Source organism: Platichthys flesus, chromosome 10, assembly GCF_949316205.1.
Source record: "Platichthys flesus chromosome 10, fPlaFle2.1, whole genome shotgun sequence".
Classification (NCBI taxonomy): domain Eukaryota; kingdom Metazoa; phylum Chordata; class Actinopteri; order Pleuronectiformes; family Pleuronectidae; genus Platichthys; species Platichthys flesus.
The window spans coordinates 19,176,673-19,194,644 of NC_084954.1; the positions used below are offsets into that span (position 1 = coordinate 19,176,673).

At 42.2% G+C, this 17,972-nt stretch overlaps 1 protein-coding gene across 1 annotated transcript in view; it reads right to left on the reverse strand.

Annotated features, from left to right (window-relative positions):
- Nucleotides 1-369: 369 nt before the first annotated feature.
- sobpa (sine oculis binding protein homolog (Drosophila) a) overlaps nt 370-17,972 on the reverse strand; it is a 42,515-nt gene continuing 24,912 nt past the window's right edge. The window contains exons 7-9 of the mRNA XM_062398149.1: nt 13,559-13,654; nt 6,340-8,386; nt 370-5,163 (exon numbers count right to left, since the gene is read on the reverse strand). Of these exons, the coding sequence (XP_062254133.1) occupies nt 6,341-8,386; nt 13,559-13,654 (2,142 nt within the window). The 3' untranslated portion in view covers nt 370-5,163; nt 6,340. The remainder of the gene's footprint in view (nt 5,164-6,339; nt 8,387-13,558; nt 13,655-17,972) is intronic.

Genomic DNA, 17,972 nt, shown 5'->3' on the forward strand with positions numbered 1-17,972 from the left:
AACAGTTTATACTGTTTCAAAGTGTGCAATTTGCCCAATCGTGTCAGCATTTACAGAATAATGTCCTTTATATTTGTCTCTGTGTTTGTATTGAGGATATTTATTATTGAAATGTGACGCCTTTGAAACTCACAGGCAACTTATTGATTGGGATTTGTCACGGTTGTCAGTCTGGCAGGTTGGTAATGGTGGGGTTAAAATCATGAATCAAATTTAAATCTCCCAATAACCAGTGCAAAAAGAATATTTTTAGTTTGACATATCTTATCATAATGTTCTGTCTGACTGTACATGTAGAGGTTTCTTGAACACGTAGAGTGAAATGTATTTGCACAGATATAACCCATGTGAAACCGAGTTGTGTGTTCCTCTTATTTATTTGTCTTCATGAGCAATTCACTGGATAAAACAAATACTGTTACAACACAAAAAAAGATCATTTTCCAAAGCAATTTTGGCCACCTGTTCTGTACATGTTACAATGTCATAATAAAAAGACAGAAGATCATCGCCTCCAGAAGACCCCGTTTTCTCCATTTCCATAATAAAAAAAAATCATTTCACTGATCACCAGGCCTTTACGTTGAGACATAATGCTCAGGTCAAACCGTCTTCATGTTATTATTTGCGAATGCAAAAATCTTGTCAACAATAAATAATATTATAAAATGTACACAAAAAGATTGACAGTCCACCACAAGTTAAAACGTCGAACAGATCGGATGTTTTTAGGAACGAGAAAGCTCTGAGGAAGGATTCGTCTTAGCAAAAATGTGACAGTCCATACAAGTTACAGAAAAAGCTGATCATCTATACATTGACACAAGCAAGATAACAAAGTTGTTTGTTTCTGGTATATTTCGTTTTGTACAAAGAAGGGAGAGTCTTCTTTACAAGCAAGCATCATTGTCTTAACTGTGGAGATTATACAAGCAAGAGTTAAGGCAACTTCTCTGTTGTTTTTGAACAGTAACATGAAGTCCAGTCATGTTTTATTGTGTCTGTGGACCACTCGCCTCTATTAGGTTTGGAGTTAGTTGTCATTGCATAATTCAGGCTGCTGACCGGGGCCTGTAGTCTATCATCAAAAAAGGAATGCTGGATGTTTGTCAGGAGTCAGTTCATCATCTCAAAAGACTGATTCACTGGTCCATGATTTCCATGCGAATGTCATGGTTTCCTATCTTCAGTATCTTCTCCGACATGGACATCGTGCCTTTTATAACGCTTCACAACATGGTGCACATTAGGACCAGACATATTGCGCATGTGGTTCTATCTGTGTTTGTCTGTATGTGTGTGTAAAGGTGTCGAGCAAGGGAGGAGAACAGATAGAATGGATTTCTGATAGTTCCTGTTTCAAATCAAGCCCCTAAACCTTTTTTAACCCACTTAGAGAAAGACTGGGAGAGCAGCCAGTAGTATAAAATAGACTAAAATTGCAAATTTGGCCTGATGACGGAAGCAGAGGAAAGGTCAACATATCAACTTGCATTTGTCCTGGTTCCAAATTTGAAGGAACACTGTACTTTCACATTTTGGGAATTACATTTATGAAACTACAGCCATTAGCCAGCTAGCTTAGCTTAACATAAAGACTTTTAGAGATGCTGGTATTTACTTTCAAGCTTAGGAAAGGTCCAGGCTATTTCTTTTTCAACCAGTCTTTATTCTAAACTCAAGGAACCAGCTGCTGGCTCTAGCTTCATATTCAACATACAGATATAAGAGTAGTATCAAGATTTTCATCAAATTTTCTCCATAAAGCAAATGTGTGCATGTCTGAAAATGTTGAACTCTTCCTTAAAGTGAAATCTAAACAATTACTTTGGGCTATTGGATCTGTACAGTTGACATTTTGTCCTGAGGGTGGTGCTAGAGAAAAGCTAATGGAGTGGCCGAGTTGGAAAGGGTTCATGCTCTAATTAACATCAGCGGGCTCAGTCCATTTTATGGCAATCTAACCACATGACCATCATTCATCTCAGCCACCGAACAGGACAAAAATGTTACAGTCGGTCTTCTGTCTTTTTTGAAAATGTCCGCAGGCCGCCGGCTCTGAGCTACGAAGAAGCAGGACAAAGATTATTTTGTGAAAACTTTTTTCTCCTCACCGAACAGATGGGACGACCAAGATGAGAGTTTTCAACCTTTCTTTTTTAACTGCCATGGCGCAGAGTAATGGGCACGCCCGAACACTAACACACAGGAAACTGTACTCTTTCTACCCATTAGAGAAAGGACACATCTGTACCAGTGGTGGTGTTGTGTGTTGGGATGTAGCTACTATTGTTTTTCGCAACCTGGAGGGACTAATAGTCTTTTAAAAAGTAACACACATATTGTTTTTTTTTAGAAATAAACTGTACAAAAAGCATATTAATAATAAATACAACATGACTAATGTTAGTAGTTAAATTATGAGAGACCTTTTTTGGTTTCTGGTTAGAATAGTGTGGGGTGCGCTGGGCGGCTAGTGGTCTCCAAAGTCGTGGCGGTGGTGTTGGTTTAGTATTGTTACAGTATGTATTTGTTCTGCAGCACAGACACTTGAGGCTACAGTGTCAGCTTTCTGAGTTACATCATCCCTGGTTTTTGTGCTTTCACTTGCAAGATCACAGATGAGGTTTGATAGAGAAATTGCCATTTGGCAACAGGGGTGCATTTGCTCAATTTCGAGTCTTTAAAAATTAGATGGATATGGAAATCAGTAAAATAACTACAAAAAGGAGTGTTTCTACTTATGATCAGGAAAAAATAAGACAAAAGACTTCTGTTTAAAAAAAAGAACATATTCACTGCTTTTGCTTTGAGCGATGACGTGAAAATGTTTAAAGTGACACCAAAGCTAGGCCTTGGCAAGTGGCGAGCTAAGCCTAAATGCCTGACTAACAGGCAACAGATAGAGTTGCACACTCCTTATTCTGAGTCAACACGCTGTAATCTCAACTGGGCTTTCTGCTTGCACCTGCCACACACATATACACACACAAAGCCTAATTTACTATGTGCATTGTGTGCGTGTATTCCTATTACGTGCATGTGTGTGTGTAAATGTTGGGCCTCATTCGGACAAAGAATGACTCATCAGTGTCTCATTATAAGGTGAGAAAGGACAAGGTTATACCAATGTAACGTATGATTTAGATTCTTTCAACTCTTACATCTTTTTAGTCCAAAACCTTACTTGCAGGAAATAACAAAGGGTAATACTGCTTCTGACATTCACTTGTGTTCTCCTCGATATTCCTTTTTTGTCATTTTAAAAATAAGTGCTTGTTAAATTGGCAACCATAAATTATCTGGTCAATTTTTTTCCGGTTGAAATCTTAATGAAAACTAAGCGACATATTTTTGTTTCAACACACCAGGCCTTTGGCTTAAGATAACACCAAGTATTGCATTAGTAAAATGCACCTCCTCCATAGGAGTGTCAATTAAATGGCTGGCTTTGTGTGATGGGGTCTCGGCTCACAGGCTTAAGCCACAGAGTAACTGGATCACATCAATCTGGTTTAATGACAGTTACAGTTTGTGATGCTTTTACCTGACATGCCCCTAGAGCTGCACATAGAGCTCAGCACTGAATCGAGGACAGCACCGCCTTAAGGTTTGGCTCAAAACAAATAAGACCTGGCAAGAGAAGAAGTTTAATTTGGCGGGGTCGGTTCAGTGGACAAGCAAGCATCAATGTGTAGATTTCCTAAATTATATATTAAAAAAAAAGAATCTGTCTTCAGTGTGTTTAATGTGGAAATATTTTCTCTAGTGTTATTTCAGCTTCTTTTCCTTCACATATCCCAAAGGAATTATTCATGAAAGAGCAGGCTTTCCATTGCCCCCTCTAAATTCAGTGCAGTCAGTCTCAAACTAACCCATGACAGGAACATCACTGGTAATGTATTATAGAAAAGATTAAGTACTAGCCTGTGGTAGCAAGTACCTATTGCAGGTTGGCAGAGTTTCCACATTGCCCTGCCATCCCACTTCTTATGGGTGAGCAGTGAGCACTGAAATGTTCCCCGACAGCAGGGGCCCACATTACTGTTACTCACTCACGTTCAAGTACACAAGCTGTTTTCCAGAGGATGAGAAAATGTAAATAGTACGAATGATTATCATGACAACTCTGCCTCATTCGTGTAAAATAATATATATTTAAATTTGGTGATTTCTATGAGCGAACAAGTAGATGCCACAGGAACATGGTATCATTTGCTGGTGAAGGTTAATATTCTATCCTCCAGTTTGCTGATTCAGTTGGAATAACGCTCAACACAATTGATGATTTAATGGCCAAGGACATTTTTCTAGCCTCAGAAAAGCTCTTCATATTGTCCTTCAGTTACATTGCATTAACTTTTATCGGTCTTTTTCCCACCCAGCAGAATTCCCCCCAAACACTTGATGTCAAGGGGGAAAGTAGGCTTATTTAACGGTTGTGGACAAGTCCAGGCTGAGAAGATTATTGGATAGATCTTTTTCAACTCTGTGGCTCTACAGTCTTGACTTTCTGAAATTTGACTTACCCTTAGTGGCAGTTTGTGTGAGGTAAATCAACAATACTTGCTGGAGTTGAGATATTAACTGTGGTGTGGCATCAGGTCAGACCTAAACAGGAGCCTATCGTAGAAGGATGGACATCTCTCTCCAGGCTCCCTCACCAGCTTCCCAACAGTGGCTCTGAATATCGTACACTATAGTGTGTAACAGAGCACTTGCTTTTCTAGGGGAGGGTGTATAAGGTATAAGGGACAGTGTGGGCTGGGAGAGAATCCAAATGAGTAGAGAAGCAGCAGGGTGAAGTCCTCCTGTTGCAAGGGACACACAGGCTGCAGTTCAGAAGGTGAAACGATCCTGCTGGCCACGACATCAAATCTGTTAGTTCAGTCCATTAGAGTCTTTGTCCCACAGACAAAAGAAGTCCTGTCCGCTCTGCTATGATACACATCAACATGTTTGGTTGGACTCTCATCAGTCGTTTTGAAGGCGATTTGTGGTGCTGGTAGACTGGACGATGGGTGAGGACGAGAACAAAGTGTGTGTGAGTGTGTGTGAGTGTTTGTGTGTGTGTGCAGCGGTGTAGTGGGGAGGGGTGGGATTTGGAGGTGGGGTTGGACAAGTGAGTGTCATTGATGGCACTGCATCCCTCAGAGCATCCATCTGTGAAACAGAGTGGGAGGAGATTTAGACTGAGTCAGTGGGTGAGCAAATTTCCCCCCAACACACACAAACACACACACACACACACACACACACACACACATTCACACACAACCCCAAAGTCGATGCATGAATTGAAGCAGGCAGCCCTAGCTTTAAATTTAAAGGCGAGATAGAAGGTGTTCACTTCAGGCCAACAGGGGTTTAAACCATTAAACTGAATAAAAAGGCGATTTTCAGAAGTGCTTTATAATCCTTCCTTTATTTTCTTTGGACATGCATCAGTATCGGCCTTACGACACTTTGGGTACATAAAGAATGAAATATTGAGCGTCTACTTCTCGGGTGGCATACATCTTACATAATGTTTTAGATATTTCATAATAAATGTCTTGTTATACTGCAGGCAAGTAGCAAAGGTGAAATAGAGAAAATAGATTTTGCCTTCTCTGGTATCAGTGATCAGGAATTGTGCGTCTGAAGGTTAGAGCCCATTCATCCGTTCATCTCAGCCGCAAGGACGCTTTTAACAGAACTCACAATTTCCCCTCTTTTGATATGATTAATTAGTCTAATTCAGAGTCCTCGCCTCATGTTACCTCAACTTGAATTGGTCTTCAATTGCTCTTTAATACAATTTTATTTAATTAACAACTTCAATGCATCATTAAATGTGTCATTAATGTGTTGAATATATCCTCTTACATGAAAGACGTGCCATTTCTGAAGCTCGCATAAGGATTCCACTAAGTTAAAGTAACACACAGCTAAAGAAACAGCTGTATAAGCCATATTTTTATGTAAAAAAAATATTTGTAGTCTTAAATTTCAATTTCAATTTAGGTACGTTCAATTGTACTTGCATAGGACATCTGGGGAAATCCAAGAAATCCCTGCTATATCATTTCTCATTTCACAAATGGGCTTCATATCATGTTCCCACCCGGTTCTTCAACCCTTTAAGAGGCTGTTCCGCATCAGCCCATATGAGTGCAGGGCACCTCATCTGTACACCTTTCCCTGTGGAGTTAAAGCTTGAGGGGAATGCATTATTATTTATTGAATAATAATTAAGGAATTAAAAAATATTTCTAGTAATTCTGCGTGACTTTATATTTGTGCAGTGTACATATACAAAATGTATAGTGTGTGCAAGTGCGGGAGCACTGAACCCACCTCATTTGTTTTGATTGCGGATTCGCAGGCACCTCCTCTTCATTGGCGGTTCCAGGTCGGGGCTCCCGGCTGCTGATAAAGGTGCACTGATGGAACAGGACAGGATGGCCGTCTTGTCAGTGCCGGGCTTTGGCACAGGCTGGATGACCACACAGCCTCCGGCAGACAGCAGTGGCAGGGCATATGCATGCTCGCCCTCCTCCAAGTTGGAGTCAGGGTCTGGCTTTCCCTCTACTGAGTTTACCATCTCGTCTTGTGCTGAGCGCCGCTTCCCTGGCTCCCAGTCTCCAACAGAGCAATTGTTCTCTTTCAGTGCCTCACACTCCAGCTCTCCATTGGCTGGCTGATCCTCTTCCTCCCCTTCCCCTGCAACCCTGTCTCTTTTTAGGTCAGGAAAAGAGTCAAAGGTAGGGATGAGAAGTGGATGCCATCCTGTGCCATTGACTATGACATTACATGGGGTACCAGGGTTAGTTTGGGTTTGGGTCAGTGGTTGGGGCTGGGTCCGTGCTGTGCTGGGTAAGGGTGGTGGGGTGAGGCTGGAGATGGAGATGGAGGGATTTAGCTGGCTCACTGGAGGATCACCATTGCAAGAAAGGCTATTGTTGTGGGATGGTGGCTCTGATGATTCCAGTGTGTTTGTGTGTGTGGCTCCTTCCAGCAGTGGAGCACTGAGGAGACCCTGTGAGAGACCCCCTTCCCCACCATCACGACTGCCCTTCCCTTCCCTCCCCAGCCCAGCAGCGGGTGGAGATTGTGATTCTGCCTCTGCTTCTATTTTGACCCGGACCTCAGGTAGCATCCTCTGAATTACCTGCTGTTGGCATGACCTCTGGCCCACAGTTAGATCAATAACACCATCCATAAGTCTGGGACTGCTGGTTAGACAATGGTTGCCTGAATTTTCCTCTGCCTTCACAGTCAAGTCCACTAATGCCATTCTACTTCTCTCTGAAAGTACAGGAGAAAGATGCTCTGCACTAGCTGGCTCTATTTTCTGCTCCCCTCGGTCACTGCCAGAGGAACTTGGAGAGTGGGGCCCAGAAACTGAAGCTTCTGACGACTCTGGAGCACTGTGCACAGAGACATTGCTCTCGGGTGGGTCCCTGTACGTTTTGGGGTTCATGGGAATTGGGATTGGAATAGGTATTGGGACTGGGAGGGGTACAATAACAGGATAAGGGACTAAGAGAGTTGGTGGAGGAACCAATGGGGACAATGATGGCATGCCAAAATTCATCATTTGGGGCATGGGTATATGTCCATTGGGCATCATGTTAAAAGGGGGCATGCCTGGCATTTGGAGACCAGGATAGGGAGGCATCATGCCATGATTAGGATTGGCTGAGGGATGGACATGTGGAGATAGCATGGGCCTGTGCATGGGGCTTGATGCTGGACCAAAGGTCCTCGGAGGAAGTGGAGGACCAATACCAGGGATCATAGGGTTTGAAAGTGGGCTATGGGGCCCTGCTGGGTGGGCAGAGGGGCGAAGAAACGAAGGACGTAGCTGGTGCATCATTTGATGCTCCATGAACAGAGGCAGGGGCATAGGCCCCCGGGGTGTCATTATCATTGGAGGGCTACCAGAGGGAACTCCAACTGGTGGGTGCAAAGTGGGAACAGGTAGAGGGGGGAGTGTGGGGCTCTCATGGGGTCTGGGTGTGGGGATCTTGGCTGAGGAGGAGGAGGACGGTGAGTGGAGAGCAGCAGTGTCTGAGGGGGATGTGGCAGAAGAAGTACAAGGGGCAAAGCCAGAATTGGTGCTTGGTGAGGGAGCTTTACGTCGCAGGTCTGTTAATGGTGTTCCCCAGGATTCTGGAGTGAGCAGCTGTACCCCTCCACTGCACTCAAGCTTACCCTCCCCACCAGGCCCATGTCCTGGGTTACACAGTGCACCAGGCAGTGCCGCCTGCGTCTCCTTGTAGAAAATGTCCATCTTATATTGGTTCAGGCATTTGGCACTGCAGAACTGCAGCCTCCGCTCACCAGCACCAAAGTCCAGGTACTCCTTAGTGTGGCGAATATGTTTGCACCAGTCACACACCTGCAAAAAAAAACACACACAATACACACACTGTATCAGCACCTGTTACCATGCATACAAAAGACATCTAATTTGCTCTTGATGAAATACAAGACAACTCTTCTCTGAAGTACCCTGGTAAAGCAGAATCTCAGCCTCCATACCATCTGGAGATATACATGTTTTGAAAAGATTATTTTTAAAGAAAGTGTAGCTCTTCCTGAATAGGCTATTTGCACAGAGCTGTCAAGAGCAACACTTAACTTTGAAGTCGGTATAAATGTACATGGCTGTATGTCTTCTATTTATGTAATGTAGTGTGTGTGTGTGTGTTTTTGCAAGCATCTACAATTCTCTCCTGAATTCTCTGAGTGGTGAATGTGCACATGATGGCATTCTGCAGCCATCAAGTGCTATTGAAGTGACTTTGTCTTTAACTTTCTGTCCTAACAAGGAATGCCCATTTACACCTTCTGCTGGCAATAAAGACTCTCAGTCTCATTTAACCACACTTCACTGGGAGACCAATGCCTGAAGCATAACAAGCCAAAATGATGATTTCCCCAAAATGCCAGTCTACGCTTGGTCCTTGTGCTGAACACACATTATGTTAAAGATCAATTGTAATTTTGATGTTTTGGAATCCAGCAATTAAAACCAGATACCAGTAGTAGTTTTAAATATATATATATATAAGTAATTTAGATACTAAATATGGTTTAATTTCCATACACAAAATGACAAGTATTGCCATTTATGTACGTTGTAAAAGGAACGGCACAAAAAAGTATTGCCTGAGGGTGTCTGACACCAACAGATTCAACAGAGTGATTCATAAGGCCGGCTCAGTCCAGGAGCGGAGCTGGACCCGCTGCATGTAGAACGCCACATCGCCATCAGCATAATGATGTTAAACTACTGCTAATTCACTGTTAGCACTCATTACACTTTACATTCAGTTTACTTAAACTAAATTATGGTTGTTTTACTGATCTGTTTTGCATAATGGCATAATGGCATCCTCCCCTTTCGGCAAATGTTTCTATTCACTTATCTTTTTATTCATTATTATGACAATTTTATACTAGTTTTTACTAATTTACTGTACGTTTACTGTACGATTTCTTTCAAATATAGCAATACCCAATGCGGACATCAACAAACTTTCTCTGATTCTGACTCGGAAAGATGAGGACATTCGGATGACAAGTTGTCTGTATTACTCACTGCAGTGGCAAAGCTCCCACAACACCTTGCAGCACTGTCTCATCACTGTAAAACACCTTTTCAGCACAAAAACGGCAAATTTTTCTTTGGGAAGAAAATGAATGTGACCCTGGTAGAGCAGATAGCAGTGGGCGAGCCCCGAACACGGCGTTACTCGTCAGGCCACACACAGCTCACTCTTTCAGCTCTGGGAGGAGTGGCAGGTCCTCGCTGGAGATAATTAAGGCATTAATCAGTTGTCAGACCCCTCAACGACATCCATCCATCACATAGACCTTTAAGCCCCCCTGCTGAATGTTAATAAGTTGAAGGATGCAACTGGAAGGTGGATAAACTCCTCTTTGTACACTGCATAGCAACATTGGTGCATTTGGCAGGATGCTGCCTGGCAGCCGCTGAAAGACAGCGGACTCACACGGGCTGATTGGGCAGATGCACTGTAGGACTGGCCAGGTTTTTCCAGAGACCACATAGCATGTTTTTTCTGCAGCTGCTAAACAGATAAAATATTATAGATTCTTTATATAGATGAAGCGCTTGACAGCAGATTGTCCTGTATGGACTGATTCAAGGACAGCAGATTTCAAAGATCTGTATTTGTATTAAGTTAAGTATGCAGTGTCATTCAGGTAGAATAACTGGCATGAACGCAATTTAGGAGGAATTATTTGAAATTTTCAAATGAATAGATCTCAGGAAAAACAGAAAACTGCAGCATAAATCAGAGACTTGACTTCACAGCATCTGCTCGGTTTAAACACTACAGTGGGATAACAGGGCTCGGATGTCAGTCCCTTGAAGTCCACACGTTTTAACTGCCCATATGGTCCGAGCTATTTCAATGAGCCGTGACTGAGTAAAAGTCAGAAAGGTGCTCTCGCAAGTTGAGTTTGATAATGGTAGGCCCAGGATTTTTTTCAATAATAAATGTACTGAAATCTTCCTCGACTCAGAAAGACAGATGGAGAGCACTTAACGACTTTCTGCACTGTGAGTGAAATTTCACTGCGCATTACGCTAATGGAGTTGTGCTTTCTCCCCCTCGCTCTCTCTCTCCCGCTCTCTTCCCTCTCCTGCACACAGATGTTTGCAGTTGAGTGTAATTATGGTCATTTATTTTCATCGTGGCCAACGAACCAGCATCGGCGGTGTGGTTTAACCATTTGCTTTACAACAATTATCGTGCCTCCAAACGAGTGCGATCGCCTGGGCAGTCATTGTTTTGATCCTCCTCTCACCCTCTGACCCGGAGACGAACCCAGGGAAGTCTAACAGTCCCAAGATAAGGCGCAGGCTAGTTTAGTGTGTAATTAGCATGATTTAATAAGTTAAGTGAGGTGAGACTTCTCCAGGGGTTAAGGGACGTGGAAAAGAGAACTTAATCGCGGCAGCCACAGAGAAGAAAGAGGTTTCACGAGACACATACTGCAGGTTGTGAATCAACAGTTTGCAGAGGATGAAGAGGAAGTTTCAGGCAGTGAGGAAGAGGCTACAGATGTTAAAGAGATTGCAGAGGATGTGAAGGATTTAGATAATGAGGAGGAAGAAGAGAGGAGGATGCACAGGGCTTAGAGGCAGAGGCTGGACAGTTTCATACGATGCCTGAAGCGGTTAAGTATGTAGCATGAAGAGGTTCCTGAGCATGAAGCAGGAAAAGTGCTTGTGTAACGTTGATGTGTGATTCTTTTGACACTTGCTGGCGTAATCACATCGAGCAGAACACAAGGATTAAACCCATGACAAGGAACCAGGTGCTTGAAGGGAGCCGGTCGCTTGCTATTTGGTCCCAGCGAAACACTGTGTCTGTTGCACTGTGGATTCTGTCCAGAGTGTAGATTATGTACATAGCAAGAGGCCGCCATCTTAAAGCACCTGGTCCACTGGAAAAAGAAAACCGAGTAAAGTTCTACTAGAAAATCTAGCTTCTGCAACATGCAGGCTTGTGACTGGGATTTTCTATCAGCTAACAGAAGCTTTGTTTGTTAAAATATCTTCATCAACAGTTTAAATGACCTGGTTTACAGGAAACATGAATCCTCACTGTTCCTGACTTATTCATGAAAAGTTTAACATGTAGATAAAAGCCAGAGAGGAGCAGAGCTGCAGTCACTACAGCACCGCTCTTATCATGCCAGCTATCACCATCAGTCACAGTGAATGTGACACACAAAGGCCATTCTCACTTAGCCAGGTGATACTCAATTGCTCTATATTTCACAGCACACACTCCAGATAAAATAACTCCAGATGTAAGCGTGATGACTCAGACCTGCTGGATTGTATCTGGATGTGGCTGCAGCAGCCTGGACCTCTCTGTTGGTGTGAGCCTGTCTGATGGTCTCAAAACAGATGTGCTTTTTGCTGAGAGGTCAGACATCAGATCGATTCCACTGGCATCTAAATATGAAGCTTAAGCCTGGACCTGATCAACTTACCTTAAAGTCTGGAAGCTTTATGTTTTATTTGTCTAATCCGTTCGAAATTAAAATCGCAAAACAACGTGTTGTGTTATTAGGGGAATTATATTGGATGGTTTTGGGTTTTACATGGATTGATTTAAGCTACATCCATACTGATGAGTTTTCGTTTGAAAACGTCACTTTAAATGAAATGATCTGCGTTTTAGCTCCACATCAGCAATAGATAGATAATCCTCTATCTATGCAACACCTGAAAACTGGGCATGTGTGTGGGGGTCTGAAGAGGAAGCAGGTTGTCAAATTTGCAGTTGGCTGCTAAGTCACAGAAAATAATACAAACAAGAGAAAACAATGGTGTAAAGAAAGTTGAGGTAATTTATGTTCTTGGAGTGACGATGAGGTGGAACTGTTAGGGACAGTAAATGTCCGTACGTGTTTGAAGCTAATGTTAAGGAAACTGTCTGATTGCTGCTGTAGCTTCATGTTCAGTTTACCGAGTAATATTGATCTCTCTCTATCTCTCAGCAAAAGGGCAAATAAGCACAATTTCCTAAATCCCAAGCTCTTTAAAGATAACAAAAAGTTTTTTAAATGCTCTGGATCCTTTTTTTTTTTTTTTTGTATTGTGTTCCCACACGTTGTAACTGCTGAGATCCGGAAACATCAATGTCACTTAAATGACATCCAATGGACACAGTCAGACAATCAGCCAGGTCATAAACAACAAGAGTTTAGCTGCTGACTAAACCACTACATTTAGAGGCAGAAATGTATGTGAGAGCCTCAGAGGTGCAAATAAAAAATGCATTTTTACACTCACAACTATGAGTGGTTTGGCAGGCGCAAAAGATCTTCCTATAGGCTGTGATGGATGATTGAAACATGTCATTTTGGTTCTAATTGTAAATTCTCATTTAGTTTTTTTGCTTGTTTGTTTACTCCAAAAATGTTTGGCTAACCCAGGGTCGAGTTCAAAACCTTCTTCTCATTGCCTCATCTGAGTTCTCTACAGCTTAATTTTGAGACAAATCCCATAAATTCAATTGAAGCAATATTTAAAACGACTTTCATTAAATTATGAATATTGTGTGAATCACATAAAATGATAAGAAATATAAATAAATAAGTAGCAAGTATATGCACACATTTCATAGTCTCAAAATACATTTCTTATCATTACATTATATATAGTTCTTATTTGCCTGAAAATTTGTTCAAATTCCAACACAAGTCACTGAATATGACGCACAATGAAAATGAGCAAAGCAAATGATTAGGGGTGCAAACAGTTATGAAAAGCTCAAACTGAAATGTATGTAAAGTTAATGTAAAACAGAAGAGCCACTCGTGTGCTGTGTCTAATGTCTTGGGCTGAGCTGAGTCTGATGTGTGATGTCTGTTTTTACAGTAATGGCCGACTATGAACCAGTCCAGTGACACGTCAGGAGGAAATTACACATTTTTAACAAAGAACAACATCACAACATATTTGTGCAGTAGCCATCAAGCTTAAACTCTGTCTGGTGTTAAGTGGTTATGTCCTTACAAGCACATCGCTGTTTGTCTTGAAGACAAGCCTGGGCGTGTCCTGAGTAAAGCTGTTCTGGGGTAATTTCCCACCGAGGCCATCGTCGTCTCTCGCCTGGGGGGGAGAAATAATGGCTTCTTTTTACGAATGGACAAAAATAAACAGGAAGATATGAAGCAACAAGGAAACTCAGAAAAGAAAAAACAACATTGAAAAAGATGAACAGAAATGGTGACTGTAAAATGGGTGAACAATCATTGGTTTGTGAACAAACCAATCAACAGGATCCTCTGAAACAAAATTGTGTGTGAGTTTGTATGCATGCACGAGAGTGGTTGAGTGATTAGATATAGTACCACAAACTGTGTTCATTCAGACACGTGTTTATTTAAGGGGGAAATTAAACATATTTAAAATGAAAAACAAATGTTCAAATTTACGAAGCTAAAGCTGTTGATATGAAACAAGTTTTCCTCATATTCTTGTTGATCTGATGCTCTGGAGCTTTGCTGAATATCACATGATTTCACCAAACTCTTATATGATAATACATATATAATGTATGCTCACCTGTGCTTTACTGTGACATGTCAAAATGTCTCTCAGAAAAATACCCTTTTCACACCATATTAGTAGCCTAAATTAAATGTTTGTATTGTGTTCCATGTGCAGTAGGTATCATTTCCAAATTAAACCAAAATATATATATAAAAAATTATTTATTAATTATAAATGCACAGCATCTTTTAAACAGACCAGATCGACTGATGTGATGTATTTAAATCAGTGTTGGACTTTGGCTTGTTGTATCTGCCGACCAGCCGTGTGGCGTGGCACGGTGGTACAGTGGTTATTATTGACCTCATAGAAAGAATGTTATAAATTCAAATTTCTCCAGCTTTCTCACACACACTGAATTGACCATAGTTGTTTATGTGAGCATGAATAGTTCGTCACTGTAATATGCAGGCCACCTGTCCAGGGTGGACCCCAACTCTCAGCCAATGTCATCTGGGATTGGCTCCAGCTCCCCATGATGACCCTCAAAGGATAAGAGGTATAGATAATGAATGGATGGATGGATACCAACATGTTAGCAGCCATTTTGGTCTGCCGACACCTCTGTGGTACGATGTTGCTGATATCTTCCACTCGGAAAAACAAATAAAAGGCTGAAGTGAACGGTTTTCCTCAGCCTAGAGACCAGAGCAATCAACAAGCTCATGTTTATTCGCTCTCCTCCGATCAGGTCACATTGTCAAAGTCTCAGTCAGCTGATGAGTCTGAACGAGAAGTGAACCGAGCGTGATTACAGTGGTTGGAGGCCGTCCCACCCTATAGTCTCATTGAACCAGACGTATCTCCACAGAGCTGTTGTCAGCCTGTTTGCACCCTTTTTGTCTCGGGTGGCGCCGAGCCCAGGATTCATCAGTGGTGCCCCTGGAAAATAATGTCCTGGTGGAACTCGTTTGGGTGGAACATTTGAACGTGGCAAAGTGAGAAGTGTCATTAAAATGGCTTTTCCACACAAGCCCTGCAGAGAAAATGCTACAGTAAGCCGTATTTTGTCATATGATGAGCTGATCTGCTACTAAGCCCTTGTGTTAGCTAATGTTAGCTCAAAGTTCCTCTGTGCAGTTAAAGCTGAAGAACATATGATTTGTTTCTGACTTGTTGTCAAAGCTTTTAGCAACATAACAAGAAGTTAGTATCATGTTTCACTTATGGAACTTAAGGAGGCTCATCATTATTCCAGGGTAAAACCTGACATTGACTTTTGCATTCTCACATACAGCTCGGGAGAGTGACATGAGACTATCCGGAGTTCGGCGGATGTCTGAAAGCAGCTGAAGAAACATTGCTGTTTCACACTGGCCACTAGTGAACATCTAAGAACATCTCAGATGCTGCCAAATTGTGGTCTTAATAAAAATGTTAATACAATTAGTTAAAATTTGTTGATTGTATTAGCTGGTTAAAGTCAATTATAGGTTGTTGATTGAAAAGGAACAAATAAAATCATGCCGCTGACTGAAATCGCCAGTCTGTGCCCTGACTTATTTAATTTAAAAAAAAAAATACTTGGACCTGGTTGGTTTGTATATACACATATATAACAATGAGGTGGGAGGTACAGCAGGTAATCTACCAACCAGAAGGTCAGCAGTTTGATCCCATCTCCCCCATTTTGTCTGGGAAAGTGTTCTTGGGAAAGATACTGAACGGCTGTGCTTTAAATGTGATTGACATGGTGATGGCAGATTTTATATTTAGATATGTTTAATGAAAGAAATGAAAAGTATAGATGGAGAATATTTTTCCGAGATGTGTTCCTGTGTGGTTTAGACTTTGTAATTCTGAGATGTGACCTCCTCAACTGTGTATTCGTTGGAGATTCCTCTGTGCCTCTGTTGAAACAAAATGTTTTCACAGCAGGGGTTAATCCAGCAGAGGACAGGGGTCCTCGTTCAGATTGAAGGTGACCAAATGATAGCCTGATTACAACAAAGCAGAGAGCTGATTGGATGAACATTCTGCATCTCTGTGAGGAGGGGTCTGACTTGTATAAAAGCAATGTGATTTCATTGTTAAGGGCGCTTGCTCGAATCTTTCAGCGGTAAAAGCAAGTTGCCCTCAGCCGCAGCTGAGTAAGAATTAAACAACCAGAATTGATAATTGTTCTTCTGTGAAATGTATTAAATATTCCATTACACATGCGAAAGAGAAAGTGCTGCACATTACTGTAAAGAGCTTAGAGTGATCGGGACAGGAAACAAACTATATTAACCATTTACCATTTACCATTGACCATGTGAATTCTGTTGTTCTGCTATTATTAACTAAAGCCTCCTTTCCACCGACATCTTGCTTTTGTCTGCAATGGGAATGGACACAATCACTCCCAGGTCAGATGACTCTGCAGGCGACATGGGTTTTAATCAGCTCCAGGACACCAGGGTGAACATGCTAATTTGGCAAAACGGCGAGGGAAGGGAGCCACTCAATTTTCGTCATATATCGGTTAATTTAGCCGTAAAAGAGGTAGAACACTATTCAGCAGTTTTGGCGATGTGTTTTTGCTAATTCTGTACTTTGCGACCCATGCTGAAAATGTATTGCTGTAGAAATAACAATGACATTAGGTGACTTGAGATAATGTGAATGATTCACTCAGGCAGTGCTGCTGATATAACAATAGGAAACTCCTTTACACATTTACACCAGCTGGAAGTGGAGCCGCCCGGTGCTGCTCCCTGTGTCTCACTCCTTCTGCGCACTGTGAAAACTGAGGCTGCCGCTGCTGTCGTGCCAGTTTTTAGCCATTTTCGTTCCAAAGAAGTTAGTGGAGAAGCTTTGCCCGGCTCAATGCCTAATTGCCTCATTGTGTTTCAATGAATGAAATGCACCTTTATATAACATCGACCTCTGTGTGATATAATTAGTTGATACTTCACAGCCATGGGGCACGGAGCCGCCGTTATCAGAAATGAAGATTTAACCTCAATTATACATGTCCATCACAGCGTTCGCAGCCCTCGAGCTGACACACGCACTGAGCCCACGCCACTGACAGGTGAACCGCTGGCCCGAGCAGCTTCCTTTCAGATCATGTTCCCTTCAAGTTGCTCGGTGCAACCTTTGATTTGTCATGGGTAACTTGGCCCCCAGCTCTGTTCCTCTCTGGGTGATACCAAAGGGTAATTCTGGCGTATAATTTCCATTTCTTGTCCAAATACTGATGGAGTCTGCCGCTGCTTCCCTCACCTACAGGTAGGGTTTCCCTCTCCAACCGTCACTTAAATCACATATTGCCGTCTTGTGTCTCGTGAAAAACACTGTTATTTGTACTGGGAGAGGATACAGTGCGAGTAACTGATAGAAAACTTTGTTCAGCACTAACATTTACAGAGGAGGATTTTTTAACTTTGGGATGCAAGGTTCTAGAAAACAGAATCAGAGGTAGTGGGGTCAAGGTCATTTAGAATAACGGATGTAAATTGACCCTTCAGCAATTTTCTGTCCCTTTCATTCAAATTGACACATCCCATTGACACATTTAGTGGCAGGTAAAACGCACTCACCCATGAATCTAATCAGAAATCTGGAGACACACACACACACACACACGCACACACACAAAGATACATCATTGTACTATTATTCTGTCTCCAGTTTGTGCTCTGACCCTCTGGCCCTGCGCCAGTTCATTTGCACATTGCACTAATGAGGTGTTGGCAGTGTGAACGAGGCGTGATGCTCACACTGGGAGCCACACACAGATAAAGAGGATGGGATTAAGATGGATGGATGGATGGATGGATGGATGGATGGATGGACGTCCAGACAGACAGACAGACAGACAGACAGACAGACAGATGGAAGAATTGATGAATGATAGAGAGACAGGCGGATGGACAGACAGACAGAAAGA